The following is a 27,434-nucleotide window of genomic DNA, read 5'->3' as shown; positions in this document are numbered from 1 at the left end:
GCTTGCTTATATTTTTGCCTAATACAGTTTGTTCCATATTTGCATCATAATACCACAGCACATTCCTCATTTGTGCCGCATGTTCACAGAAAATGTCAATAAAGCTTTTCTCTCCTCGCTTTATCTTCCGAATCTAAATGGGAAGTGTGGCCACAAATATATTTTGACATAGTTCAAAATGTTTAAAAACATATATCTTTGTAACTAGAGTACGTCCTCCTATGATGTTGTTATACTTCATGTATTCATAATATGATGTTATTCTGTCATTTGCTGCTCAAAGTCTGAAAAGGAATGATGTCAGTGTAATAAACATGCCCACACTGTACACCCAGGATGGGAATGGGTTGATAAGCATTGAACTTAAACTTTGAATTCTGTTCAAATAAACACAAAGATGAAACGACCTCATGTCTGCCATTTGACTGACCCACTTTTCTATACATTACTATACATACATACATCAATCACACAGAAATATGTCTATTAATAGTACTAAAATTAGTAAAAGTGTTTTGGGAGTTTGGCCTCACAGGTCATGTTGCTTTTTTATTTATTTTTAACATTGGTAAATAATGAGCAAGATATTCGATTTAAGCTAATAAAGTTAAATTGGGTTACCCGGACAAAGTGTGTTTTTCCACTGATCCAAGTAGCTGATGAGTGGCACAACTCTCGTCAGCTGACCTATCATTTTACATTATTCTGCCATAAAACCTACCTGGATACCTGAGGGATAACAGACATTTAAACAATGGTAATGCCAACAATATTGTTATTTAGCACATAATTAAAAAGGAAAGTACATTTTGTAGGTTTGGTCTCTGAACTGAATAAGTGACATGTTTGGTCTCATATTGTGTAGTGTAGTAAGATTCAAGACTTCAGTGTATTCAATAAGAATTATCCAAGATTCCATAGATAAACAGTCCATGCACATGGCAATCCAAGCGGATGGAAAACAATAGAGCCTTTGGAGCCAGGATGTGCCCTGCTTGGTGTCCTGTCTGTACTTGGTGGTGAGAAAAAACACCCATTGTGTGAATGCTGAGCAGTGACCCAGGACTCTTGTTATTACAAATGAAATACAGGAACTTACTTCTGGAAAGATACTATAAACGGGTAAGTGCAACATTATTCCCTTTTGCCATCCTTGTAAAATATTGCCATTCTCCACAAATAATATGTTGATTTGCTGTGGATAAATTACAGACTATAACCTAACAATAGTGGAGTTAGAAGGAAGAGTGTTAAAAAGCAGAATGCAATCTTTTTCCTTATATATAATAAAACTTTTTAGGTTAAATTGTCCAATCATTGAGAAATTATGATCCTTGAAATGACACTTGCAAGAGTAAACATCACCAACTTAGGCTCTCTGAAAGCTCAGGCTTACACTAAGCTAATGATTTACTGGTATTTCCATATGAAATGAAAGAGGAGAGCCTAACCTAGAAAATAATTGAAATAAGGAGGCCCATTCCTTCAGGACAGGATTAATTAATTAAAACAGCTACTATTGCAGTCTATTTTGAAATGACAAGTCATTGACCTATAATGTATAGTTTTCTATAGCTTGGGTATTTGTAATGGGATAATGTGAATTTGAATGTTTTCCAGAAAGTTGTGAAGGGCATATAAAGTCATGTAGGGAAAGAATCCGGATGTTTGATAAAATGTTGGACGATTGATGCAAACAGTTGAATTATAACTATCTCTGTCGGTCAGCTTTGAAACGGTAAATATTGCTCACAGTCCCACGTGCACATATATTGTTTCTTTATTGCTAACAGTCCCACGTGTACATATATTGTTTCTTTAGTTGTAATCAGGTTTGAGTATATGAGAGTGTATGTTTAAGAATCAATGAGACATGTCTCTCTGTCGTGCTTGTTTTTCACCTGTAATAAACTTTGGTTCGATTTTCTGTGTAACCTTGGCTGCCGTGTGCTTTGACGTACATCCAACACCAGTTTAGAAAAGGGAGTTAATGTTTTTTTTTATGTTTACTTTTGTAATAAAAAAAAAAGTTCAGCAATCTACAGCAACACAATCTAACCCTGACAAAAACTGTAACCGTATTTGACTTCAGACTACACCTTTCACTAAAACGTAGTGAATATTTGTTTCTACGTTTAGGACTTTACAAAAAATAGTGCCTATTTTTTCCCTGTTTGACAATTTCAGTGACCTTTATAATTGTCCTTCCTGGTTGGACTACTGCAGATATACTGACATACGTAGAGGTAATGCTGTGTTCCAGTTGTCCTCTGCGGTCGGAACTTGACTTGTAGAGACAGCAATAAATGAGATAACCAGCTCCATATCATGTTTTATTTTTTCAAAATACACCCAGTAATCACGTAGTGACGAGCTGCTAGAGAAGCAAACCCAAAGTGACACATCCTACATGTGCATGCTGTCCACGTGCGGGAAACAAGATGTGTTTAAATCGTGTCAAGCTTTTCAAAGACAAGCAAAAAGGAGACAAATAATGAGCAATACTTTTGAGATTGTCAAGAATAGGCTTTTACAGAGAGCAGAGGAGGAGCTGTCAGCTCAGGACACCTACTACAGATGCCTGTGGGTCATCCAGACCCGAAGATAGAACAAGGGCTGTGGTATACTAAGATATAAGCAGCGTTCACACTGCGGTGTCCAAACTCGTGCCAGACGCCCAAGGTAAATGGTTTGGACACGTTTCTAGGACGCCCTGGACGCACGTCTCACCATTAGACAAACATCAGAGGTGCACATCTTTATGGACACTCTCAATTTACTCAATTTACTCCTGAAATTCCAAGCGCAATTAAAAGACCAAAAAACAAAAATACTTGACAGACTCACTGACTTTGGAGAGGGTTGTGCTTTGTCTCCCCTTTTGTTTGCTTTGTACTTGGAACAATCAGCCCAATATATTAGACAATTGGGAAAAAAATGTATGGTGTCTCAATTGATGGGAAAAAGCATAAAATTGCCTGCTATGCAGAAGATGTCTTACTATATTTAACCAAAACAGAAATGTCCACACCCAATTTGATGCATTTCCTACATGATATTGGTCCAATGTCTTGATACAAATTGAATGTACAAAAGACTGAAATTCTCTCTTACTGGCGACCCCCTCTGTCCTTACCCATTTAAATGGCAAACAGACTCTCTTGATCATTTGGGTGTGGTCCTCTATAAAAAACTATCAATAATCTTAGAGAAAAACTATACTCCTCTTTTCTTCAATATAAAGCAGCAGCGTGCGGTCAGGGCAGTGATTGGCAAATAAAATCTAAAATGATCATGTATCACAACTAGTGCAATATTCTCTGTCCATATAACAGCTGTAAATAAGAGTGTTACTATTGTTATTATTCTTTTTAATTCTTTGTATTAAAAGTGTAAGAGGTTTTATAAGAGCTTTTCTACAAGAGTGTTTTTTATAAGTTATCTGTTTTTTATTATTTTACTTCTGTACCTACTTTGTGTTGCAATACTGGAATTTCCCCATTGTGGGACAAATAATGGCTTATCCTATCTAATCTATATTTAAATAGTTCCAAAAGATGTCCTCACTTCTGCTGCCGACGCTTGGCTGGAAGTCGCAGTGTTTTCAGTGGCTTCATCATTTCTATTTTTTTTCTTGCTCTCAGGCCATGTTACTTCTTTTATTTTCTATTTTTTCTTAAATTGAGAATACAGAAACAAATAGATACAAATAAAATAGATATACAGCACTTAACTAAAAACAAAAAACGGGCATTTCTTCAGGACAGACATGTCTTTGTGTTATCTGGGAATGACAAAAGCATAGATTGCGGGTTGAGTAAATTAATATTTGCAACATTGTGTTCTAGTGCCTTCTTGAACTCATTCATGTTATCACCCTGTGAATGAGAGAAAGACAAAAATTAACTATATTACCTTTCCTGTGTTTATTTAACCAGGGTTAAGGTCGAGCACTGGTTGAAGGTCAGGACACTCTTTTAATCAAATCTTCACTAAATCTAAAATAACCAGTATAGTATTTGATTTTAAAATTTTAATATTTGTGCCTTCATGACATTGACTTCACTACAATGAATCTTTTTTAGGACAATAATTTCTAATGACCACTTTGGTTGTATTTGGGTGGTATTCTAGTCTGGCATAGTCCATCCATTTTCTTCCGCTTATCTGAAGCCACGTTCAGACACATTGTAAACTGAGCAGACCTTACTGAAAATGGAATGGGAAATCATTGTACTCATAGATTAACTTTACTCTCTTTCCCAGCATGTGAAATTCCTCCAATACCATGTTGTAATCACTGTTATCAGCAGTTTTATTATCACAGTGTAGGTCAAGGAAAAATGCAACTGTAGCGTTGAGGTAGAGGCAGAGCTACCAGTTCACTGATCAGAAGGGCAACAACACTAAAGCATCTGCAGTCTGTAGACCACAGACCATCACAGCATGACTTTGGATTGGTCTGCTGCCCCCCTCAGGCCGGCCTCAGAACAGCCCTTAACTGTAGTTCACAAACCAAAATGGCAAATTATTGAGACCTAGCAGGGTTTTTATGGTATTGGCATTATGTCAACGTCACAAGATATCCATATATTATTGTAAAGATTGTAATAGGATTAGATTGTCCAATGTTCAATTCAGCAAACACAATCTAACCTAAACTATACAAGGAAATGGTGTGTCTGTAGTGTCTGCTATAGTGTCTGCTGTAGTGTCTGCTGTAGTGTCTGCTGTAGTGTCTGCTGTAGTGTCTGCTGTAGTGTCTGCTGTAGTGTCTGCTGTAGTGTCTGCTGTAGTGTCTGCTGTAGTGTCTGCTGTAGTGTCTGCTATAGTGTCTGTAGTGTCTGCTGTAGTGTCTGCTGTAGTGTCTGCTATAGTGTCTGCTATAGTGTCTGCTGTAGTGTCTGCTATAGTGTCTGCTGTAGTGTCTGCTGTAGTGTCTGCTATAGTGTCTGTAGTGTCTGCTGTAGTGTCTGCTGTAGTGTCTGCTATAGTGTCTGCTATAGTGTCTGCTGTAGTGTCTGCTATAGTGTCTGTAGTGTCTGCTGTAGTGTCTGCTGTAGTGTCTGTAGTGTCTGCTGTAGTGTCTGCTGTAGTGTCTGCTATAGTGTCTGCTATAGTGTCTGCTGTAGTGTCTGCTGTAGTGTCTGCTGTAGTGTCTGCTGTAGTGTCTGCTATAGTGTCTGTAGTGTCTGCTGTAGTGTCTGCTGTAGTGTCTGCTGTAGTGTCTGCTATAGTGTCTGCTGTAGTGTCTGCTGTAGTGTCTGCTGTAGTGTCTGCTGTAGTGTCTGCTATAGTGTCTGCTATAGTGTCTGCTATAGTGTCTGCTGTAGTGTCTGCTGTAGTGTCTGCTGTAGTGTCCGCTGTAGTGTCTGCTGTAGTGTCTGCTGTAGTGTCTGCTGTAGTGTCTGCTGTAGTGTCTGCTGTAGTGTCTGCTGTAGTGTCTGCTATAGTGTCTGCTGTAGTGTCTGCTGTAGTGTCTGCTGTAGTGTCTGCTGTAGTGTCTGCTATAGTGTCTGTAGTGTCTGCTGTAGTGTCTGCTGTAGTGTCTGCTATAGTGTCTGCTATAGTGTCTGCTGTAGTGTCTGCTATAGTGTCTGTAGTGTCTGCTGTAGTGTCTGCTGTAGTGTCTGTAGTGTCTGCTGTAGTGTCTGCTATAGTGTCTGTAGTGTCTGCTGTAGTGTCTGCTATAGTGTCTGTAGTGTCTGCTGTAGTGTCTGCTGTAGTGTCTGTAGTGTCTGCTGTAGTGTCTGCTATAGTGTCTGTAGTGTCTGCTGTAGTGTCTGCTGTAGTGTCTGCTGTAGTGTCTGCTGTAGTGTCTGCTATAGTGTCTGCTATAGTGTCTGCTGTAGTGTCTGCTATAGTGTCTGTAGTGTCTGCTGTAGTGTCTGCTGTAGTGTCTGCTGTAGTGTCTGCTGTAGTGTCTGCTATAGTGTCTGTAGTGTCTGCTGTAGTGTCTGCTGTAGTGTCTGCTGTAGTGTCTGCTATAGTGTCTGCTGTAGTGTCTGCTGTAGTGTCTGCTGTAGTGTCTGCTATAGTGTCTGCTATAGTGTCTGCTGTAGTGTCTGCTGTAGTGTCTGCTGTAGTGTCTGCTGTAGTGTCTGCTGTAGTGTCTGCTGTAGTGTCTGCTATAGTGTCTGTAGTGTCTGCTGTAGTGTCTGCTGTAGTGTCTGCTGTAGTGTCTGCTATAGTGTCTGCTGTAGTGTCTGCTGTAGTGTCTGCTGTAGTGTCTGCTGTAGTGTCTGCTATAGTGTCTGCTATAGTGTCTGCTGTAGTGTCTGCTGTAGTGTCTGCTGTAGTGTCTGCTGTAGTGTCTGCTATAGTGTCTGCTGTAGTGTCTGCTGTAGTGTCTGCTGTAGTGTCTGCTGTAGTGTCTGCTATAGTGTCTGCTGTAGTGTCTGCTGTAGTGTCTGCTATAGTGTCTGTAGTGTCTGCTGTAGTGTCTGCTGTAGTGTCTGCTATAGTGTCTGCTATAGTGTCTGCTATAGTGTCTGCTGTAGTGTCTGCTGTAGTGTCTGCTGTAGTGTCTGCTGCAGTGTCTGCTATAGTGTCTGCTATAGTGTCTGCTATAGTGTCTGCTATAGTGTCTGTAGTGTCTGCTGTAGTGTCTGCTATAGTGTCTGCTATAGTGTCTGCTATAGTGTCTGCTATAGTGTCTGTAGTGTCTGCTATAGTGTCTGCTGTAGTGTCCGCTGTAGTGTCTGCTGTAGTGTCTGCTATAGTGTCTGCTGTAGTGTCTGCTATAGTGTCTGCTATAGTGTCTGCTATAGTGTCTGTAGTGTCTGCTGTAGTGTCCGCTGCAGTGTCTGCTATAGTGTCTGCTGTAGTGTCTGCTGTAGTGTCTGCTATAGTGTCTGCTGTAGTGTCTGCTGTAGTGTCTGCTATAGTGTCTGCTGTAGTGTCTGCTATAGTGTCTGCTGTAGTGTCTGCTGTAGTGTCTGCTGTAGTGTCTGCTGTAGTGTCTGCTGTAGTGTCTGCTATAGTGTCTGCTGTAGTGTCTGCTGTAGTGTCTGCTGTAGTGTCTGCTGTAGTGTCTGCTGTAGTGTCTGCTATAGTGTCTGCTATAGTGTCAGCTGTAGTGTCTGCTATAGTGTCTGTAGTGTCTGCTGTAGTGTCTGCTGTAGTGTCTGCTGTAGTGTCTGCTATAGTGTCTGCTGTAGTGTCTGCTGTAGTGTCTGCTGTAGTGTCTGCTGTAGTGTCTGCTATAGTGTCTGCTATAGTGTCTGCTGTAGTGTCTGCTGTAGTGTCTGCTGTAGTGTCTGCTGTAGTGTCTGCTATAGTGTCTGCTGTAGTGTCTGCTGTAGTGTCTGCTGTAGTGTCTGCTGTAGTGTCTGCTATAGTGTCTGCTGTAGTGTCTGCTGTAGTGTCTGCTATAGTGTCTGTAGTGTCTGCTGTAGTGTCTGCTGTAGTGTCTGCTATAGTGTCTGCTATAGTGTCTGCTATAGTGTCTGCTGTAGTGTCTGCTGTAGTGTCTGCTGTAGTGTCTGCTGCAGTGTCTGCTATAGTGTCTGCTATAGTGTCTGCTATAGTGTCTGCTATAGTGTCTGTAGTGTTTGCTGTAGTGTCTGCTATAGTGTCTGCTATAGTGTCTGCTATAGTGTCTGCTATAGTGTCTGTAGTGTCTGCTGTAGTGTCCGCTGTAGTGTCTGCTGTAGTGTCTGCTATAGTGTCTGCTGTAGTGTCTGCTATAGTGTCTGCTATAGTGTCTGCTATAGTGTCTGTAGTGTCTGCTGTAGTGTCCGCTGCAGTGTCTGCTATAGTGTCTGCTGTAGTGTCTGCTGTAGTGTCTGCTATAGTGTCTGCTGTAGTGTCTGCTGTAGTGTCTGCTATAGTGTCTGCTGTAGTGTCTGCTATAGTGTCTGCTGTAGTGTCTGCTGTAGTGTCTGCTGTAGTGTCTGCTGTAGTGTCTGCTGTAGTGTCTGCTATAGTGTCTGCTGTAGTGTCTGCTGTAGTGTCTGCTGTAGTGTCTGCTATAGTGTCTGCTATAGTGTCTGCTGTAGTGTCTGCTGTAGTGTCTGCTCTAGTGTCTGCTGTAGTGTCTGCTGTAGTGTCTGCTGTAGTGTCTGCTGTAGTGTCTGCTGTAGTGTCTGCTATAGTGTCTGTAGTGTCTGCTGTAGTGTCTGCTGTAGTGTCTGCTATAGTGTCTAAAGTGTCTGCTGTAGTGTCTGCTATAGTGTCTGCTGTAGTGTCTGCTGTAGTGTCTGCTATAGTGTCTGCTATAGTGTCTGCTGTAGTGTCTGCTATAGTGTCCGCTGTAGTGTCCGCTGTAGTGTCTGCTATAGTGTCCGCTGTAGTGTCTGCTATCGTGTCTGTAGTGTCTGCTATAGTGTCTGCTATAGTGTCTGTAGTGTCCGCTGTAGTGTCTGCTATAGTGTCTGTAGTGTCTGCTATAGTGTGTGCTGTAGTGTCTGCTGTAGTGTCTGCTGTAGTGTCTGCTGTAGTGTCTGCTGTAGTGTCTGCTGTAGTGTCTGCTATAGTGTCTGCTATAGTGTCTGCTGTAGTGTCTGCTATAGTGTCCGCTGTAGTGTCCGCTGTAGTGTCTGCTATAGTGTCTGCTGTAGTGTCTGCTGTAGTGTCTGCTATCGTGTCTGTAGTGTCTGCTATAGTGTCTGCTATAGTGTCTGTAGTGTCCGCTGTAGTGTCTGCTATAGTGTCTGTAGTGTCTGCTATAGTGTGTGCTGTAGTGTCTGCTATAGTGTCTGCTGTAGTGTCTGCTGTAGTGTCCACTGTAGTGTCCACTGTAGTGTCCGCTATGGTGTCTGCTGTAGTGTCTGCTATAGTGTCTGCTATAGTGTCTGTAGTGTCTGCTATAGTGTCTGCTATAGTGTCTGCTATAGTGTCTGCTGTAGTGTCTGCTGTAGTGTCTGCTGTAGTGTCCACTGTAGTGTCTGCTGTAGTGTCTGCTATAGTGTCTAAAGTGTCTGCTGTAGTGTCTGCTATAGTGTCTGCTGTAGTGTCCGCTGTAGTGTCTGCTGTAGTGTCTGCTGTAGTGTCTGCTATAGTGTCTGCTATAGTGTCTGCTGTAGTGTCTGCTATAGTGTCTGCTATAGTGTCTGCTGTAGTGTCTGCTATAGTGTCCGCTGTAGTGTCCGCTGTAGTGTCTGCTATAGTGTCCGCTGTAGTGTCTGCTATCGTGTCTGTAGTGTCTGCTATAGTGTCTGCTATAGTGTCTGTAGTGTCCGCTGTAGTGTCTGTAGTGTCTGCTATAGTGTCCGCTGTAGTGTCTGTAGTGTCTGCTATAGTGTCTGCTGTAGTGTCTGCTATAGTGTCTGTAGTGTCTGCTATAGTGTCTGCTATAGTGTCTGTAGTGTCCGCTGTAGTGTCTGCTATAGTGTCTGTAGTGTCTGCTGTAGTGTCTGCTATAGTGTCTGCTGTAGTGTCTGCTGTAGTGTCTGCTATAGTGTCTGTAGTGTCTGCTGTAGTGTCCGCTGTAGTGTCTGCTGTCGTGTCTGCTGTAGTGTCTGCTGTAGTGTCTGCTATAGTGTCTGCTATAGTGTCTGTAGTGTCTGCTGTAGTGTCTGCTATAGTGTCTGCTGTAGTGTCTGCTGTAGTGTCTGCTATAGTGTCTGTAGTGTCTGCTGTAGTGTCCGCTGTAGTGTCTGCTGTAGTGTCTGCTGTAGTGTCTGCTGTAGTGTCTGCTATAGTGTCTGCTATAGTGTCTGTAGTGTCTGCTGTAGTGTCTGCTGTAGTGTCTGCTGTAGTGTCTGCTGTAGTGTCTGCTGTAGTGTCTGCTGTAGTGTCTGCTATAGTGTCTGTAGTGTCTGCTGTAGTGTCCGCTGTAGTGTCTGCTGTAGTGTCTGCTGTAGTGTCCGCTGTAGTGTCTGCTGTAGTCTCTGCTGTAGTGTCTGCTATAGTGTCTGCTATAGTCTCTGCTGTAGTGTCTGCTATCGTGTCTGTAGTGTCTGCTGTAGTGTCTGCTATAGTGTCTGCTATAGTGTCTGCTATAGTGTCTGTAGTGTCTGCTATAGTGTCTGCTATAGTGTCTGCTATAGTGTCTGCTATAGTGTCTGCTGTAGTGTCTGCTATAGTGTCCGCTGTAGTGTCTGCTATCGTGTCTGTAGTGTCTGCTGTAGTGTCTGCTATAGTGTCTGCTATAGTGTCTGCTATAGTGTCTGCTATAGTGTCTGTAGTGTATGCTATAGTGTCTGCTGTAGTGTCTGCTATAGTGTCTGCTGTAGTGTCTGCTATAGTGTCTGCTATAGTGTCTGCTATAGTGTCTGTGGTGTCTGCTGTAGTGTCCGCTGCAGTGTCTGCTATAGTGTCTGCTGTAGTGTCTGCTGTAGTGTCTGCTATAGTGTCTGCTGTAGTGTCTGCTATAGTGTCTGCTGTAGTGTCTGCTATAGTGTCTGCTGTAGTGTCTGCTGTAGTGTCTGCTGTAGTGTCTGCTGTAGTGTATGCTATAGTGTCTGCTGTAGTGTCTGCTGTAGTGTCTGCTATAGTGTCTGCTGTAGTGTCTGCTATAGCGTCTGCTGTAGTGTCTGCTGTAGTGTCTGCTGTAGTGTCTGCTGTAGTGTCTGCTGTAGTGTATGCTATAGTGTCTGCTATAGTGTCTGCTGTAGTGTCTGCTATAGTGTCTGCTGTAGTGTCTGCTGTAGTGTCTGCTGTAGTGTCTGCTATAGTGTCTGCTATAGTGTCTGCTGTAGTGTCTGCTGTAGTGTCTGCTGTAGTGTCTGCTATAGTGTCTGTAGTGTCTGCTGCAGTGTCTGCTGTAGTGTCTGCTGTAGTGTCTGCTATAGTGTCTAAAGTGTCTGCTGTAGTGTCTGCTATAGTGTCTGCTGTAGTGTCCGCTGTAGTGTCTGCTGTAGTGTCTGCTGTAGTGTCTGCTGTAGTGTCTGCTATAGTGTCTGCTATATTGTCTGCTGTAGTGTCTGCTACAGTGTCCGCTGTAGTGTCCGCTGTAGTGTCTGCTATAGTGTCTGCTATCGTGTCTGTAGTGTCTGCTATAGTGTCTGCTATAGTGTCTGTAGTGTCTGCTGTAGTGTCTGCTGTAGTGTCTGCTATAGTGTCTGTAGTGTCTGCTGTAGTGTCTGCTATAGTGTCTGCTGTAGTGTCTGCTATAGTGTCTGTAGTGTCTGCTATAGTGTCTGCTGTAGTGTCTGCTATAGTGTCTGTAGTGTCTGCTGTAGTGTCTGCTATAGTGTCTGCTGTAGTGTCCGCTGTAGTGTCTGCTGTAGTGTCTGCTGTAGTGTCTACTGTAGTGTCTGCTATAGTGTCTGCTATAGTGTCTGCTGTAGTGTCTGCTATAGTGTCCGCTGTAGTGTCGGCTGTAGTGTCTGCTATAGTGTCCGCTGTAGTGTCTGCTATAGTGTCTGTAGTGTCCGCTGTAGTGTCTGCTATAGTGTCTGTAGTGTCTGCTATAGTGTCTGCTATAGTGTCTGCTATAGTGTCTGCTGTAGTGTCTGCTGTAGTGTCTGCTGTAGTGTCCACTGTAGTGTCTGCTGTAGTGTCTGCTGTAGTGTCCGCTATACTGTCTGCTGTAGTGTCTGCTATAGTGTCTGCTATAGTGTCTGCTGTAGTGTCTGCTATAGTGTCTGCTATAGTGTCTGCTGTAGTGTCTGCTGTAGTGTCTGCTGTAGTGTCTGCTGTAGTGTCTGCTATAGTGTCTGTAGTGTCTGCTATAGTGTCTGCTGTAGTGTCCGCTGTAGTGTCTGCTGTAGTGTCTGCTGTAGTGTCTGCTGTAGTGTCTGCTGTAGTGTCTGCTGTAGTGTCTGCTATAGTGTCTGCTATAGTGTCTGCTGTAGTGTCTGCTATAGTGTCCGCTGTAGTGTCCGCTGTAGTGTCTGCTATAGTGTCCGCTGTAGTGTCTGCTATCGTGTCTGTAGTGTCTGCTATAGTGTCTGCTGTAGTGTCTGCTATAGTGTCTGCTATAGTGTCTGCTGTAGTGTCTGCTATCGTGTCTGTAGTGTCTGCTATAGTGTCTGCTATAGTGTCTGTAGTGTCTGCTATAGTGTCTGCTGTAGTGTCTGCTGTAGTGTCTGCTGTAGTGTCTGCTATAGTGTCTGCTGTAGTGTCTGCTGTAGTGTCTGCTGTAGTGTCTGCTGTAGTGTCTGCTGTAGTGTCTGCTATAGTGTCTGCTATAGTGTCTGCTGTAGTGTCTGCTATAGTGTCCGCTGTAGTGTCCGCTGTAGTGTCTGCTATAGTGTCCGCTGTAGTGTCTGCTATCGTGTCTGTCGTGTCTGCTATAGTGTCTGCTATAGTGTCTGTAGTGTCTGCTATAGTGTCTGCTATAGTGTCTGCTATAGTGTCTGCTGTAGTGTCTGCTGTAGTGTCTGCTGTAGTGTCCACTGTAGTGTCCGCTGTAGTGTCTGCTGTAGTGTCTGCTGTAGTGTCTGCTGTAGTGTCCACTGTAGTGTCTGCTGTAGTGTCTGCTGTAGTGTCCGCTATAGTGTCTGCTATAGTGTCTGCTGTAGTGTCTGCTGTAGTGTCTGCTGTAGTGTCTGCTATAGTGTCTGCTATAGTGTCTGCTGTAGTGTCTGCTGTAGTGTCTGCTGTAGTGTCTGCTGTAGTGTCTGCTATAGTGTCTGTATTGTCTGCTATAGTGTCTGCTGTAGTGTCTGCTGTAGTGTCCACTGTAGTGTCTGCTGTAGTGTCTGCTGTAGTGTCCGCTGTAGTGTCTGCTGTAGTGTCTGCTGTAGTGTCTGCTATAGTGTCTGCTATAGTGTCTGCTATAGTGTCTGCTGTAGTGTCTGCTGTAGTGTCTGCTGTAGTGTCTGCTGTAGTGTCCACTGTAGTGTCTGCTAGTGTCTGCTGTAGTGTCTGCTGTAGTGTCTGCTGTAGTGTCTGCTGTAGTGTCTGCTATAGTGTCTGCTTTAGTGTCTGCTGTAGTGTCTGCTGTAGTGTCTGCTGTAGTGTCTGCTGTAGTGTCTGCTGTAGTGTCCGCTGTAGTGTCTGCTATAGTGTGTGCTATAGTGTCTGCTGTATTGTCTGCTGTAGTGTCTGCTATAGTGTCTGCTATAGTGTCTGCTGTACTGTCTGCTGTAGTGTCTGCTATAGTGTCTGCTGTAGTGTCTGCTGTAGTGTCTGCTGTAGTGTCTGCTATAGTGTCTGCTGTAGTGTCTGCTGTAGTGTCTGCTGTAGTGTCTGCTGTAGTGTCTGCTGTAGTGTCTGCTGTAGTGTCTGCTGTAGTGTCTGCCATAGTGTCCGCTATAGTGTCCGCTGTAGTGTCCGCTGTAGTGTCCGCTGTAGTGTCTGCTGTAGTGTCTGCTATAGTGTCTGCTTTAGTGTCTGCTGTAGTGTCTGCTGTAGTGTCTGCTGTAGTGTCTGCTGTAGTGTCTGCTGTAGTGTCCGCTGTAGTGTCTGCTATAGTGTGTGCTGTATTGTCTGCTGTAGTGTCTGCTATAGTGTCTGCTATAGTGTCTGCTGTACTGTCTGCTGTAGTGTCTGCTATAGTGTCTGCTGTAGTGTCTGCTGTAGTGTCTGCTGTAGTGTCTGCTATAGTGTCTGCTGTAGTGTCTGCTGTAGTGTCTGCTGTAGTGTCTGCTGTAGTGTCTGCTGTAGTGTCTGCTATAGTGTCTGCTGTAGTGTCTGCTGTAGTGTCTGCTGTAGTGTCTGCTATAGTGTCTGCTGTAGTGTCTGCTGTAGTGTCTGCTGTAGTGTCTGCTGTAGTGTCTGCTATAGTGTCTGCTTTAGTGTCTGCTGTAGTGTCTGCTGTAGTGTCTGCTGTAGTGTCTGCTGTAGTGTCTGCTGTAGTGTCTGCTGTAGTGTCTGCTATAGTGTCTGCTGTAGTGTCTGCTGTAGTGTCTGCTGTAGTGTCTGCTGTAGTGTCTGCTATAGTGTCTGCTTTAGTGTCTGCTGTAGTGTCTGCTGTAGTGTCTGCTGTAGTGTCTGCTGTAGTGTCTGCTGTAGTGTCCGCTGTAGTGTCTGCTATAGTGTGTGCTATAGTGTCTGCTGTATTGTCTGCTGTAGTGTCTGCTATAGTGTCTGCTATAGTGTCTGCTGTACTGTCTGCTGTAGTGTCTGCTATAGTGTCTGCTGTAGTGTCTGCTGTAGTGTCTGCTGTAGTGTCTGCTATAGTGTCTGCTGTAGTGTCTGCTGTAGTGTCTGCTGTAGTGTCTGCTGTAGTGTCTGCTGTAGTGTCTGCTGTAGTGTCTGCTGTAGTGTCTGCCATAGTGTCCGCTATAGTGTCCGCTGTAGTGTCCGCTGTAGTGTCCGCTGTAGTGTCTGCTGTAGTGTCTGCTATAGTGTCTGCTATAGTGTCTGCTGTAGTGTCTGCTGTAGTGTCTGCTGTAGTGTCTGCTGTAGTGTCTGCTGTAGTGTCTGCTGTAGTGTCTGCTATAGTGTCAGCTGTAGTGTCCGCTGTAGTGTCTGCTGTAGTGTCTGCTATAGTGTCTGCTATAGTGTCTGTAGTGTCTGCTATAGTGTCTGCTATAGTGTCTGCTATAGTGTCTGCTGTAGTGTCTGCTGTAGTGTCTGCTGTAGTGTCTGCTGTAGTGTCTGCTGTAGTGTCCACTGTAGTGTCTGCTGTAGTGTCTGCTATAGTGTCTAAAGTGTCTGCTGTAGTGTCTGCTATAGTGTCTGCTGTAGTGTCCGCTGTAGTGTCTGCTGTAGTGTCTGCTGTAGTGTCTGCTGTAGTGTCTGCTGTAGTGTCTGCTATAGTGTCTGCTATAGTGTCTGCTGTACTGTCTGCTATAGTGTCCGCTGTAGTGTCCGCTGTAGTGTCTGCTATAGTGTCCGCTGTAGTGTCTGCTATCGTGTCTGTAGTGTCTGCTATAGTGTCTGCTATAGTGTCTGTAGTGTCCGCTGTAGTGTCTGCTGTAGTGTCTGCTGTAGTGTCTGCTATAGTGTCTGTAGTGTCTGCTATAGTGTCTGCTATAGTGTCTGTAGTGTCCGCTGTAGTGTCTGCTATAGTGTCTGTAGTGTCTGCTGTAGTGTCTGCTGTAGTGTCTGCTGTAGTGTCTGCTGTAGTGTCTGCTATAGTGTCTGTAGTGTCTGCTGTAGTGGCCGCTGTAGTGTCTGCTGTAGTGTCTGCTGTAGTGTCTGCTGTAGTGTCTGCTATAGTGTCTGCTATAGTGTCTGTAGTGTCTGCTGTAGTGTCTGCTGTAGTGTCTGCTGTAGTGTCTGCTATAGTGTCTGCTATAGTGTCTGCTGTAGTGTCTGCTATAGTGTCCGCTGTAGTGTCCGCTGTAGTGTCTGCTATAGTGTCCGCTGTAGTGTCTGCTATCGTGTCTGTCGTGTCTGCTATAGTGTCTGCTATAGTGTCTGTAGTGTCTGCTATAGTGTCTGCTATAGTGTCTGCTATAGTGTCTGCTGTAGTGTCTGCTGTAGTGTCTGCTGTAGTGTCCACTGTAGTGTCCGCTGTAGTGTCTGCTGTAGTGTCTGCTGTAGTGTCTGCTGTAGTGTCCACTGTAGTGTCTGCTGTAGTGTCTGCTGTAGTGTCTGCTGTAGTGTCTGCTATAGTGTCTGCTGTAGTGTCTGCTGTAGTGTCTGCTATAGTGTCTGCTGTAGTGTCTGCTATAGTGTCTGCTATAGTGTCTGCTGTAGTGTCTGCTGTAGTGTCTGCTGTAGTGTCTGCTGTAGTGTCTGCTATAGTGTCCACTGTATTGTCTGCTATAGTGTCTGCTGTAGTGTCTGCTGTAGTGTCTGCTGTAGTGTCTGCTGTAGTGTCTGCTATAGTGTCTGCTTTAGTGTCTGCTGTAGTGTCTGCTGTAGTGTCTGCTGTAGTGTCTGCTGTAGTGTCTGCTGTAGTGTCCGCTGTAGTGTCTGCTATAGTGTGTGCTATAGTGTCTGCTGTATTGTCTGCTGTAGTGTCTGCTATAGTGTCTGCTATAGTGTCTGCTGTACTGTCTGCTGTAGTGTCTGCTATAGTGTCTGCTGTAGTGTCTGCTGTAGTGTCTGGTGTAGTGTCTGCTGTAGTGTCTGCTGTAGTGTCTGCTGTAGTGTCTGCTGTAGTGTCTGCCATAGTGTCCGCTATAGTGTCCGCTGTAGTGTCCGCTGTAGTGTCTGCTGTAGTGTCTGCTGTAGTGTCTGCTGTAGTGTCTGCTGTAGTGTCTGCTGTAGTGTCTGCTGTAGTGTCTGCTATAGTGTCCGCTATAGTGTCCGCTGTAGTGTCCGCTGTAGTGTCCGCTGTAGTGTCTGCTGTAGTGTCTGCTGTAGTGTCTGCTGTAGTGTCTGCTGTAGTGTCTGCTATAGTGTCTGCTATAGTGTCTGCTGTAGTGTCTGCTATAGAGTCTGCTGTAGTGTCTGCTGTAGTGTCTGCTATAGTGTCTGCTATAGTGTCTGCTGTAGTGTCTGCTATAGAGTCTGCTGTAGTGTCTGTTGTAGTGTCTGCTGTAGTGTCTGCTATAGAGTCTGCTGTAGTGTCTGTTGTAGTGTCTGCTGTAGTGTCTGCTGTAGTGTCTGCTGTAGTGTCTGCTGTAGTGTCTGCTGTAGTGTCTGCTATAGTGTCTGTAGTGTCTGCTGTAGTGTCTGCTGTAGTGTCTGCTGTAGTGTCTGCTATAGTGTCTGCTGTAGTGTCTGCTATAGTGTCTGCTGTAGTGTCTGCTGTAGTGTCTGCTATAGTGTCCGCCTGACAGAAAAGTATTTGGACACAAGTCGGGATAATATTATTTTTAACTTTGAACGTTAGTTTTAGAGCATGATATTTAATCAAAGCATCCAATTTAGGTAGACTGGACTTTAAGAATAGAGGATTGGGATGGTCTTTGGCTTTAAGTGGCTTTATTGCACTTATAGTAATTACCCACAATCTCAATAAAATATGATAGATGTGATCAAATCAGAGCACAATATAAAGTGTGAAGAGGTTCATAATCTAGTTTATCCTTGACATTATTTATTATTGAATGACAAGTTTGATATGAGGCTTCCAGTTCAGCCTTTATTCAACCATTGAGATTAAAAGCCTCTTTTCAATGGGAGTCCTGGCCTTTCACAACAAATCTGTGGGAGTCTCGCAATTGCTCTTTGTGTGCTATATTTTAAAACTGGTGCAATGATTGAAAGGAGCCTGCACTGCTCTACCGTCTGTCCTCTATGTCAAGCAAACTATAAAGTAAATGTTGTTTGTTAATAAAGTGATGCACATCACTTCTAAATCCATGAAATAAAAACGTCTTTGTAAGTCTGCTGTAAGACCTTTAAGGGATGACTCCCTGAATTGTTTCCTTAATTTCCCCAGCTGGATTCTTCCCTAAAGTGCCAAGAAAAAACATCCTACACAAGCATTTTTAATGAAAGGTCAAAGTATTTTTGTAGATGCTTCATTGTTTCAATTGAAATTATTAATCCAATTTGAGTTGCGTTTGCAGAACATTACGTGTCCAGTGTCATGGCCAGGCCGCACAAGTTGCTTTGCTCAAATGTGAAAGAGACGTGGAGCTGATGAAGTTGTCGGCATCCACCTCTAGGCCTTTCCTCATCTCAGACACTTCAGTGGAGTGCAGCTTTAGTCAAACTGGCACGGGACGCACTGGGCCCGGGGGTAGGATAGACTCTGGGTGGAAGGAACTGGGAGGAAACATGAACAAATGAGATGGGACTGACACAACTGTGAGGCAGCCTACCGGACAACCCCCCGACCGCTGCACTCCTAACAGGGCTTTAATGATAGCGGCTCGGGCCCAAAACACAAGCAGCACGTTGTCTTGGTCTGGTGTCTTTTCTCAGAGGGCAATGAAGGCAGGGCGCGTCCCACAAAGCCACGTGGTCATGGCTTGATCTCTTACATAAACGCAAACCTCTACAGCACCCCTCCAGTCTGCTCGCATCAACTTTGTTCAGTACAACAACATGCGCATGCAAAATCTGCCCGCCATGACATTAGTGGCAGCCAAGGAGAGCTGTCGAGATGTTTGGCTCTCAGTGTTGCATCACTTCAGCTACACAGGCCCCTGCAGCTGCCACCGACCTCCTAAATGCACCAATGACAAGAGTTCAATAAATAAATGTCAGTTTGAAAGTGGAATATATATATATATATATATATATATATATATATATATATATATATATATATATATATATATATATATATATATATAAAGAAGAAAAATAATCATAACATAATGAATATTAAATATTGGCATTTGGCAATCTCAGGATGCCAGACCTTGCAACAAAAGCGATGTCAGCCCGTGTCTTACAGGATAATGGCTTTGGGCTCTTCAATCAATATTTATCATTGTAAAGCAGTTACCCACAGCTAGAACTGCCCCAAATGTCTGAGGACACAGGGACACTACACACAAAATACACTCTCCAACGCTGGTGCATGTGACTGAAATGAGATTCCACATAACAGACTCACATAGGAACAACAAACAGAGGAAACAGTACATAATGATTTGTTCACATGTACATCTGGACGTGTCAGACTAAATAAGAGCAAAACATCAATGATAAAGAGCCAAATTGGATCCTGATAGATTTGCTGGTCTATTTCAGTTTACAGATTTAATCAGCTAATCTGCATTTTTCACTATTTTATCTGGAGTTTTTGGAGCATGACGAGTGTTTGCAACTTAAACACGTGTGTGTTGGTCCCTTAGGGTAAGCACATGGCCAAAGCCCAAATGCCTGAGTCTTTCCAGCAGCATCCCAGTGTGCGCTGTATTATGCTCCATCTCCTCCATCCGATGCACAGGCTGAGCTCAGGGTGCAGCCTCTGGTCCCATAGGCCTGTGGGCCCATACAGCCAGTTCAGACAAAAATACAGTTCTAAATAATGCAGACATGTTTATCTTTTGAAATGTCATCAAAAAACCCAATTTAGGGTTCTGGAGAAGAAGAAAATAAGGTATTGTCATGCCTTTTTTGTGAGGGACTTTGCAGTGCACTGCAGTTATTTTATTTATTTCAAAAAATATAGTTTAGGTTTTATTTGAGAGGACAGTGTCATTGAGAATGAGATGGGGAATGAGCTGGATTTGAACCCTCGACGCTGCGGCCTGACCCACATGACACTGCACTGCAGTGATTCTACACATTATTACGGGTTGGAGAATTAATGGTGTCCTAAATATACAATTTCTATCAACATAATAATATCCAGATCTCTATGACAGATTTTGCTGTTTATCTGACTTTGAGTAAATGTATTGACTCTCTGACCTGACTTGTGATTTGTGGAAATTCACTCATCTATGTTCTGTCTCTGTCTGAGAAAGCTCCTGTATGTCAGTATGTAGACTGGGAATGTCCCAACAGGACAAACGACTGTGGTTGTTGGATATGGCACAGGCAATCAGTTCTCCTCACTATCTCAGCCACAGCCAGTGTCTGTGATCAAAAGGCTTCATTCAAGTAGAATGTATCTGTCGCACTGTGGCAGGAGTAAGAGTAAACGCTGGGCTCCTGGAGCTGACCTATTGGAAATGCTGGTAGTACTTTACAATAACTGCACTTTGAAAAGCCTTAGTATGGCATGCTACATCAAGGCTAATTAAAATGTAGTTATTATAAAGCGGTACCAAAATGCTCCTTCTTAAAATGCACTGACTCATGTCAGCAGTCCAGCGGAAATAAAGCTAGATCTTCTTACAGCACCAAACCTGCAGCTGTAAGTATTAGAGTGGTACACATCTGTCCTTACCTGTCCACTGCTCTGATTTGGACACATGCCTGAGCTGAACTGTTAAATATTATGACGGAGAGAAGACGGAGTGCACCTGCTGGACAAACGGATGTGCTCTGAGGCTCCCTGGCTTCTGTCACATCTGCCCTTAATGTGACACTTCATTTAATGTGCGGTTACATCATCCAAAATGCTCTTGGTTGACCTAAAAGTACATCAAACAGTGAGTAGACTGTGACAAGCTCATGTTCAAAGACACTCAGCGGAAACATTTTGGACACGGATCGATGAACGATGCTCGTAAGAGGTATTAGCAGCTTTACTTTGCAGAGTCAACAGAATAACACAAAGTTGCTGGAGTCAGAGCATGCATGTCACTAATACTGCACATGACTGTAAGAGGAGGGGGTGTACTGTCTTCATTTCACTGCTCGCTGCTCTGCCATATCCTCAAGTCTGAACTCGCCGATGAGGGTCATTCGTGGCTAGAGGAAGTTTGTTTCTTTTTTTTTTTTTTCACCCTCCCTACTCTACTATTCTGACACACGGCTGGAGTAATAGAAGACAGATCTGAATCAGAATGTGAGGCGCTCAGAGCAGAGAGACCCCCAGTTTAGAGCAGAAAAATAACATCACAAGGAGACCATGATAGTGGATGGGTTTGACTGGAGGAGACATGGATGGAGATGCTGAATTAAATGGGAAGTTGTTCGGGTAAGAAGAATTTAAAATAATTTTACCCACAAAATTCAAGTATTTTCTATGACTTCATTTTTTATTTTTTTTAAATGTTCTTGATAATTAAAATATCTATAAATGCAATTATAATTCAATTGTAGATCAAGTGGAGTCAATTTAAAACTTTCATTCATTTCTAACCATCAATGATTTTTGTCAGTAAAATGATTGTGGTTTTGGAGCAGTTCAGACTATGGGAAAATAATATTGTATATAATTGACCGTTTTTTTGTGTTAAATGGCAGCGATTTAAAGTCTGAAGTGTTCCTAAAGAAATCCATATGGAATGCCATTTTTATTGATAACAATTGAATAGAAAATTGTGATCAATCAATATACAAATTGTAAATCTCACAGGTTGAAATTTTGATTGTGCATGATAAAAACTGAAATTGAATGTATTCCAGGTGATAAGGGTTTGGGTAATTGAAAGAACATTAATTTGCTCCTGATTTATTAATTAAGTCTCTTAATGTTTACCTGGCTACTGTATTTTCCAGTAGAAATGTTTCTTATTTAAAAAAACGCTGTGACATTTGAACTTTTCTAAGCATGTAATGTCAGAACAGAGGGATGCTGATATGGAGCGTGTCATGGTCTCAATCTAAAAATGTCCCTGCAACGTGCAGCATTGGAAACAATTTTTCAACTCAATTTTGCGTCCCTAGTGATCAGTTGAGAACTCCTGTTTTAGGCTCGTATCCCAACAGCCAATGCTCATGCAATAATTTCACAGGCGACATAATGACAAAGTGGCAGCAGGGAATGTGTTGATGAATAAACCTTTGAGTCACTGTTAACAAAATTAAGTTCAGAGACAATCTAACAATGGAATCAGCTTACCTGTATTTTAATGCAATGCTCGTCACTCATATTATAATCTGCATGACAAACTGGGCGTCAGGATGCAAGACGGTTTTGAAACCTATGGAAACGGTTCACAGACAAGTCAGTCCCGCTCTACTAAAGGAATTTGTCCAAAAAAAGTGTGTTATTGTCTAATTCCATCTAGAAAAAGCACCTTTCGGACAATCTTTATTCTCTTACCCAGGCTCTCAAACGCGGAACACAATCCCAGCAACAATAGCTCTTTCTCTCTCTCTCAACCACTAAAAAGAAGCTATTTTTTAGCAGGAATAACATGAGCCCGCACGTTACATGAGCACATGAGCAGAAGCATATGTAGATGTTGTAGACATTTATCCGGCCTTTTACAGTTTGACAAGGATGTACATGACAGCATTACCACAATCCTGTCAAATGTATTTATAATCCCAGACAATAAAACACAGGAATTTCAAGAAAAGTAGAAAACGATTGCAGTTCCACCAGTCAATACAAATACCAGAAAAAGAAAAGAAAACAACAAACAACATTCTAGAGCATATAGTTTCCCAAAAAATTACGTTTTATTTTTTGTTTGTTTAAATGCTTCTATTATCATCCAGGTTGTTCCATATACCAACTCCTTTAACAGATATACAATAACATTTTTATTAGTTTTGTTTTTTATTTTTTGGAATAACCCTGTTAAACGGTTGTTCTGAACATTTTATAATTTTTAACTTTACAAAATGTTATTGGTGCGTGATAAATATGCTTGTACTATATATATACTATAAATATACTCTATGTAGTATATTTATATAGCCTTGTAAATGGATTTGTAATGCTGTGAGTGTATGCAGAGAGGGCATAAGTACAAGTATAAAGTTGGCTAGTTGTTAAAAATACAAATTATCCTTGCGTTTTACAAGGTATGAGTGGGAGATTTCACTTCTTTCTATGAACTGTGCGGGTTGTGTACGAATATATCCTTTTTTTTTACATTTTCTTAATTTAAGGCCTTTCTTAAAAAGATAAATACATATAAAATAAGCACAATTATGACCACGATAAAGTCTTACCGTCCCTGCCACAGTTAGACAAAGCTCTCATGCCTTGTTCTCTCTGATGACACATTCTTGGCTGGGGAACACAGTGCCAATCGTGTGCATGAGCTCAGCCCGGAGCAGGCATATCTGTGCGGTGCGAGTGAATGAGAAGCTGGCGCTGCCTCTCCAGCGCAGCTTCATTCACATTACATCGTACGAGGCTATGATGCGATCAGACCGACAGCAGGTTCCTCAAGTGGTGGACTTCACTCACAATGGCCTTTTCATTCAATCAATCACTGACACCACAGGGTTTGGGGAAAGAAACTGCCTTGCATGATTCTCTCTCTACAGCATGCATGTTCTTCTCTTTGTATTGTACAGAGATCTTCACCAAACATTATGTGATTGATTTTGGGCTCTTTCACATTCATTTTGTTTTTTAAAAGCCAGCAGACGCCTATCGCCAATAGCTGGTGCTTTTAATAACTACACGTCATGATTATGTAAGGCTGGAGGTAGGCTCTTAAGGGGATGTACTTAAAGGAATACCAATGCTATGGTGGAAAACATTGATTAACTTTTAGTAGGTTCAAGGATCAGATCAGGTTTTCTTCAGACACGACATGCATACTGTACTTTTCAATAATGAGACACCGACATTCCTATAGTTTTCAAATTGGGCAGGAGGGAAGTTCAGAATTCTACGGTGGAATTTGATGTCTGATTGCAGACTTGTTTTATGGGTCGTAATGGGAAGGCGACTTTGAAATTGTATTAGTGACAGAATTCTGAACACCTGCAATCATATACGTTTTGTAACGTTGCATGGTCCAATCAAAGTACTGCGTTCTGAATTCTTAGAATACTTTTATGTTGTATTGAATTAAATTATAGTGTGAAAACATTATATATATATAACATAATATTAAAACTACTTTTTATTTTTTATAAGATAATAGAAGCTTTATCAGAAATTAGTGAAGGAGAAATCGCACATGCTCTCACTATGAGAGCTGTGTTTTCTAGTTTTCTTACTAATTCAGTGAAGTTTGAAGTGGTCTCTAATACCATGATTCCTCTGTTTTTAGAAAAGTAACCCCCCCACATGAATCAAAAACTGTTCAATGTTCAAAGTCAGCCAAATTGAAGTGAAAATTATGTAAATTATTTTTTATGTCAGGGCAGGTTAAAGGACTTAAAGTTAAGATCAATATTGCACATGTGTGGAATGCCCTAACAACTAATGATAGGGTCCAACATTTTTGGATTTTGGCTATTTCATTTGTTTCAAAAATAGTGAATGTCCTCTAGGCCCCTGTGTCTATATCTGAAATTATGACTTTATCAGATTTTAGATCTTGAACATAACCTATAAACACACCATAAAGGTTTCAAAACGTCATTTGGAAGTGAAAGACACCTATCATCTAAAAGGATTTGTAATTCCGGCAATAAAAACCTCGAGTCATGTGCAATAGCAGTACCGGTAGTCATAAAGTAAGTAAACCCATTGCACAGTAACTGAACCCTGATAATCTGTGACATTGAGATCAGATTCTGTGTGCTGGTTGAAGCTGTGTCACAATTACAATGCACAGTACGTCCTTGTTTGCTCCAGTATCTATAGTCCTGTTGTTTCCTATCCAACCCGTGTTACAATGATCACAAGGTTTGAGCAAAAATACCACTATAAGATAAGAATGCATCACATAAAATTAGTATGGATCAATGATTACTCATTGTTACTCTGACGAGGTAGTGGTTAAATTAGCATGTGGGCTAATTTATTGATCATACTCCACAGCCCATCATTAAATGTCTTGCTTTAATCCAAATTACTCCTTTTGCAAAGTTATCAATTAAATAATGTTCACCGTTTTGGGAATCTCAAACTTTATCAGAGAACATTTTTATACAAAATTATGAACCGAGGGACCTCCATTTCAATAGACTTTTTTTATTTTCTTGTTTGCAGTCTCAACAAAGGTGGCCAACTCTGGGAAAGAAACAACTCTTAACAAGCACAAGCACGAGAGCTAATGGGGGCTTCATTCAGCTGCCAATGCAATTATGTAACTCGCCTAAGCTTCTGGTATGTGTTGACTATGAACGCCAAGAAATCATTTCCAATGATACAAAAGCAGGCCTGAATTTGTTGTCTTCTATTTTCAGATCCTTGTTAAAAAAGTTCCTGGAGCAAGATGAGCTGGAGTTTCCTCACGCGTCTCCTGGAAGAAATCCACAACCACTCCACTTTTGTGGGGAAAGTCTGGCTTACGGTGTTGATCATCTTTCGCATAGTCTTGACCGCAGTGGGTGGCGAGTCTATATATTCCGATGAACAGACTAAGTTCACCTGCAACACCAAGCAACCGGGCTGCGACAACGTTTGCTACGATGCCTTCGCTCCCCTCTCCCATGTGCGCTTCTGGGTTTTCCAAATCATCATGATCTCCACTCCGTCTGTCATGTACATGGGATACGCAATTCACAAGATCGCTCGGACCTCGGAGGAAGAACGCCGGAAAAGGCTAAGAATAGAGCGGCGTAAAAAAACATCTCCGCATTCAAGATGGCGGGACGGTCAACTTATAGAGGAGGTCCTGGAGGAACACGTTGACGATGAGGCTGAACCAATGATTTTAGAAGACGCGCTTGAGATGCAAGAATTGAGGCCTGACTTTGGAAACAGCAAAATGCCAGTCAAATATGATGGACGCCGGAGAATCGTTCAAGAAGGTCTCATGAGAATTTATATCCTTCAGCTTACGTCAAGAGCAGTTTTTGAGGTTGCGTTCCTGGCTGGACAGTACCTCCTTTATGGCTTCAAAGTCAATCCGACATTTGTGTGCAACAGGATCCCATGCCCGCACAGAGTCGACTGCTTCATTTCGAGACCTACGGAGAAAACCATCTTCCTTCTCATCATGTACATTGTGAGCTGCCTTTGCCTCATCCTAAATCTGTGCGAGATGCTACACATAGGAATCGGCGCATTCCGAGATTCCATACGCCGACGAAAAAGTCGAGGGACCTTAACGCCATACCATTACCCGTTCTCTCGAAACATCCCATCATCTCCTCCAGGATACAACCTCGTCATTAAGGCCGACAAACCGGGACGGATTCCTAATAGCATTATTCCACATGAGCAAAACATGGCCAACTCAGCCCAAGAGCAGCACTGCGGGAGTCCGGATGAGAACATACCTTCCGATTTGGCAAGCTTGCATCGGCATTTGCGAGTAGCCCAGGAGCAGCTTGACATGGCCTTTCAAACGTATCAAATCAAAAGTACGCAGCAAACATCAGGATCTAGCAGTCCTGTGTCTGGGGGGACCATAGCGGAGCAAAACCGAGTCAATTTGGTCCAAGAGAAGCAAGGGGCAAGGCCAAAGTCAGCAGACAAAACAGCTGGCAAAAATGGAAAGACCTCAGTGTGGATTTAGACTTATGTTTTAATTAGTGAAATATCTTCAAGGACAATGGTACTTGCAGTCTCTGAAGAGCTCAGGATTAGTGTTACTGGCACCAGCAAACTGTATTTGTTTTTAGGTGTGTTTTGGCACGTTGGAACTATATGGCTGGTTGTAAAATCTCCAGTTAGATAAAGATTTGTTTTAAAATACAAAACAGTCCCACTAGAGTCACTATTAATTCATGTCTGGGATCATATGTTAGTATTTTGTATCTATGTTAAGAATACTAATCTATTGATAATAATTCAATAAGTGACAAGACAAGGGGAGACTAGGATCTTGCATAACCTGTACAATACAAATGTAGTTGTATAGTTTTAGTCCACACTTTTGTACATAAGTACACGATAAACAATGGGCTTTTATGAACCAGATAAAGAAGAAAATTACGTTTATTTCATGAAAAGTAGTAATATTTAGTTACAGTATACAGAATTTCTTCTTTAAGTATTACTACTTAACCTTAACACAAAAGTATTGTGTTGACTACAACTTAAGACAAAACAAGTATTTTGAGTTTTCTCTTCAGGATATATTAGATATATCAGATATATTGAAGTTTGTGGTTGTACTTGAACAGATTCTACATCTTTTTCTTTTTTTGGCAGCATGTAAGCTTTGTATTGCAGACGAAAATTAATTCACAAGATAAAAACATGAGAGATTTGCAACACAGTTTCACTAAACAGAAGTTTGTTTTGATTGCTTCTGTGTGAATTTTACAACAGAAAGGAAAGGAACCCTTGACAGCATTGTTGCAACGCCTCCTTAACACAGGCTTCACTAGCAAAGACCACGCCAAAAGAATGTTTATTGATAATAGTGATGATGGATCGATGATGGATCGATGATGGATCGATGAGAGTTGGCTGGGTAGACTCAGGATGGGGGCTCTGTCTCAGGTAATCCCCCCAGCAGATTCAGAACCCGACCTCCTCCTTAGATGGTGATATGTTAAGGTGAAGATGATAGAGACATGGGGTGGGAGGGTGGGGTCGAGAGAGCAGAGATGACAAGAGATGCTGGGATAGGCCTGTATAAAAAGGGCTTCTGGGTAATCAGAGGTGTGGTTATAGTGAGGAGGCGTGGTTGCTGGAGGAGTAAGAGGTTGAGGCGTGGTCCTGCTCCTGAACCCCAGTTGACGATTAACATCTCCAACTACACATGAGCTGAGGGCATAACTGGTTTCTCTACTGCCATTTACAAATGTAAAAGAAATATGACATTGTAAGTGTGAAATTCCAACCTATTGTGAAATGAACAGCTGAAGTAGGCCTACTTCTGAGAGAAAAGTGACTGAAAGGTTGTGTGTATGATCTTTTACAATGCATCCTAGGTAAGCCTATGTGCTGCTGTCTTTGTCAGGCCTACTGCGGTGTAGCAGTAGTATGAACGAAACCCTTTCTTTAAGCTCTACTTAAAGTGGACTGATACATTTTAATAATATGCACAAAAAGAATCATTGTTTTAAAAATATTAGGGTGAACATAAGTAGTCCATTTTTGCTTTCTGAAAGGAATACCGGTAGATAGATGCATGCTTTAGAACTGTGAACAACAGCTTACACACCTCAGCTAGGCAGAAACTAGAGACATCCCATGAGTCTTTCTGATCCATTTACCCAACATTCAATTTTAGTTGTTAGTGTCTTACTCTTCATACATCTTAGAAGTGCCTTCCTTGAACAAAGACTGTTTTATTTATTGAATAAATGTATTCCAAATGTGTGTTCTATTTCATAATTTCATTAATTTATGTATGAAATAATATTTTGGAGATTCTCAAATGTTTGCTGCTGTTGAAAGAATGCCCCCATGGCCCCTCCCCCCT

At 42.4% G+C, this 27,434-nt stretch overlaps 1 protein-coding gene across 3 annotated transcripts; it reads left to right on the top strand.

Annotated features, from left to right (window-relative positions):
• Positions 1-1,041: 1,041 nt before the first annotated feature.
• On the top strand, positions 1,042-26,066 carry gjc2 (gap junction protein gamma 2). 3 transcript variants are annotated; one of them, XM_072441713.1, is made up of 3 exons: positions 1,042-1,122; positions 24,101-24,217; positions 24,298-26,066. In XM_072441713.1, the coding sequence occupies exon 3, from the start codon at positions 24,327-24,329 to the stop codon at positions 25,572-25,574; it is 1,248 nt and encodes a 415-aa protein (XP_072297814.1). In that variant the 5' UTR covers positions 1,042-1,122; positions 24,101-24,217; positions 24,298-24,326; the 3' UTR covers positions 25,575-26,066. The 3 variants fall into 3 exon arrangements, with proteins under 3 accessions (XP_072297814.1, XP_072297815.1, XP_072297813.1); XM_072441712.1 differs by lacking the exon at positions 1,042-1,122 and adding an exon at positions 19,969-20,224; XM_072441714.1 differs by lacking the exons at positions 1,042-1,122; positions 24,101-24,217 and adding an exon at positions 19,968-20,224.
• The last annotated feature ends 1,368 nt before the right edge of the window (positions 26,067-27,434 follow it).

The sequence above is a fragment of the Eucyclogobius newberryi genome, unplaced genomic scaffold (assembly GCF_026437365.1).
Source record: "Eucyclogobius newberryi isolate DKJ021-1_F unplaced genomic scaffold, fEucNew1.0.hap1 SCAF_12, whole genome shotgun sequence".
Lineage (NCBI taxonomy): Eukaryota > Metazoa > Chordata > Actinopteri > Gobiiformes > Gobiidae > Eucyclogobius > Eucyclogobius newberryi.
Note: the sequence above shows the minus strand (reverse complement) of the source record. Positions and strands in the feature narration are given on the sequence as shown.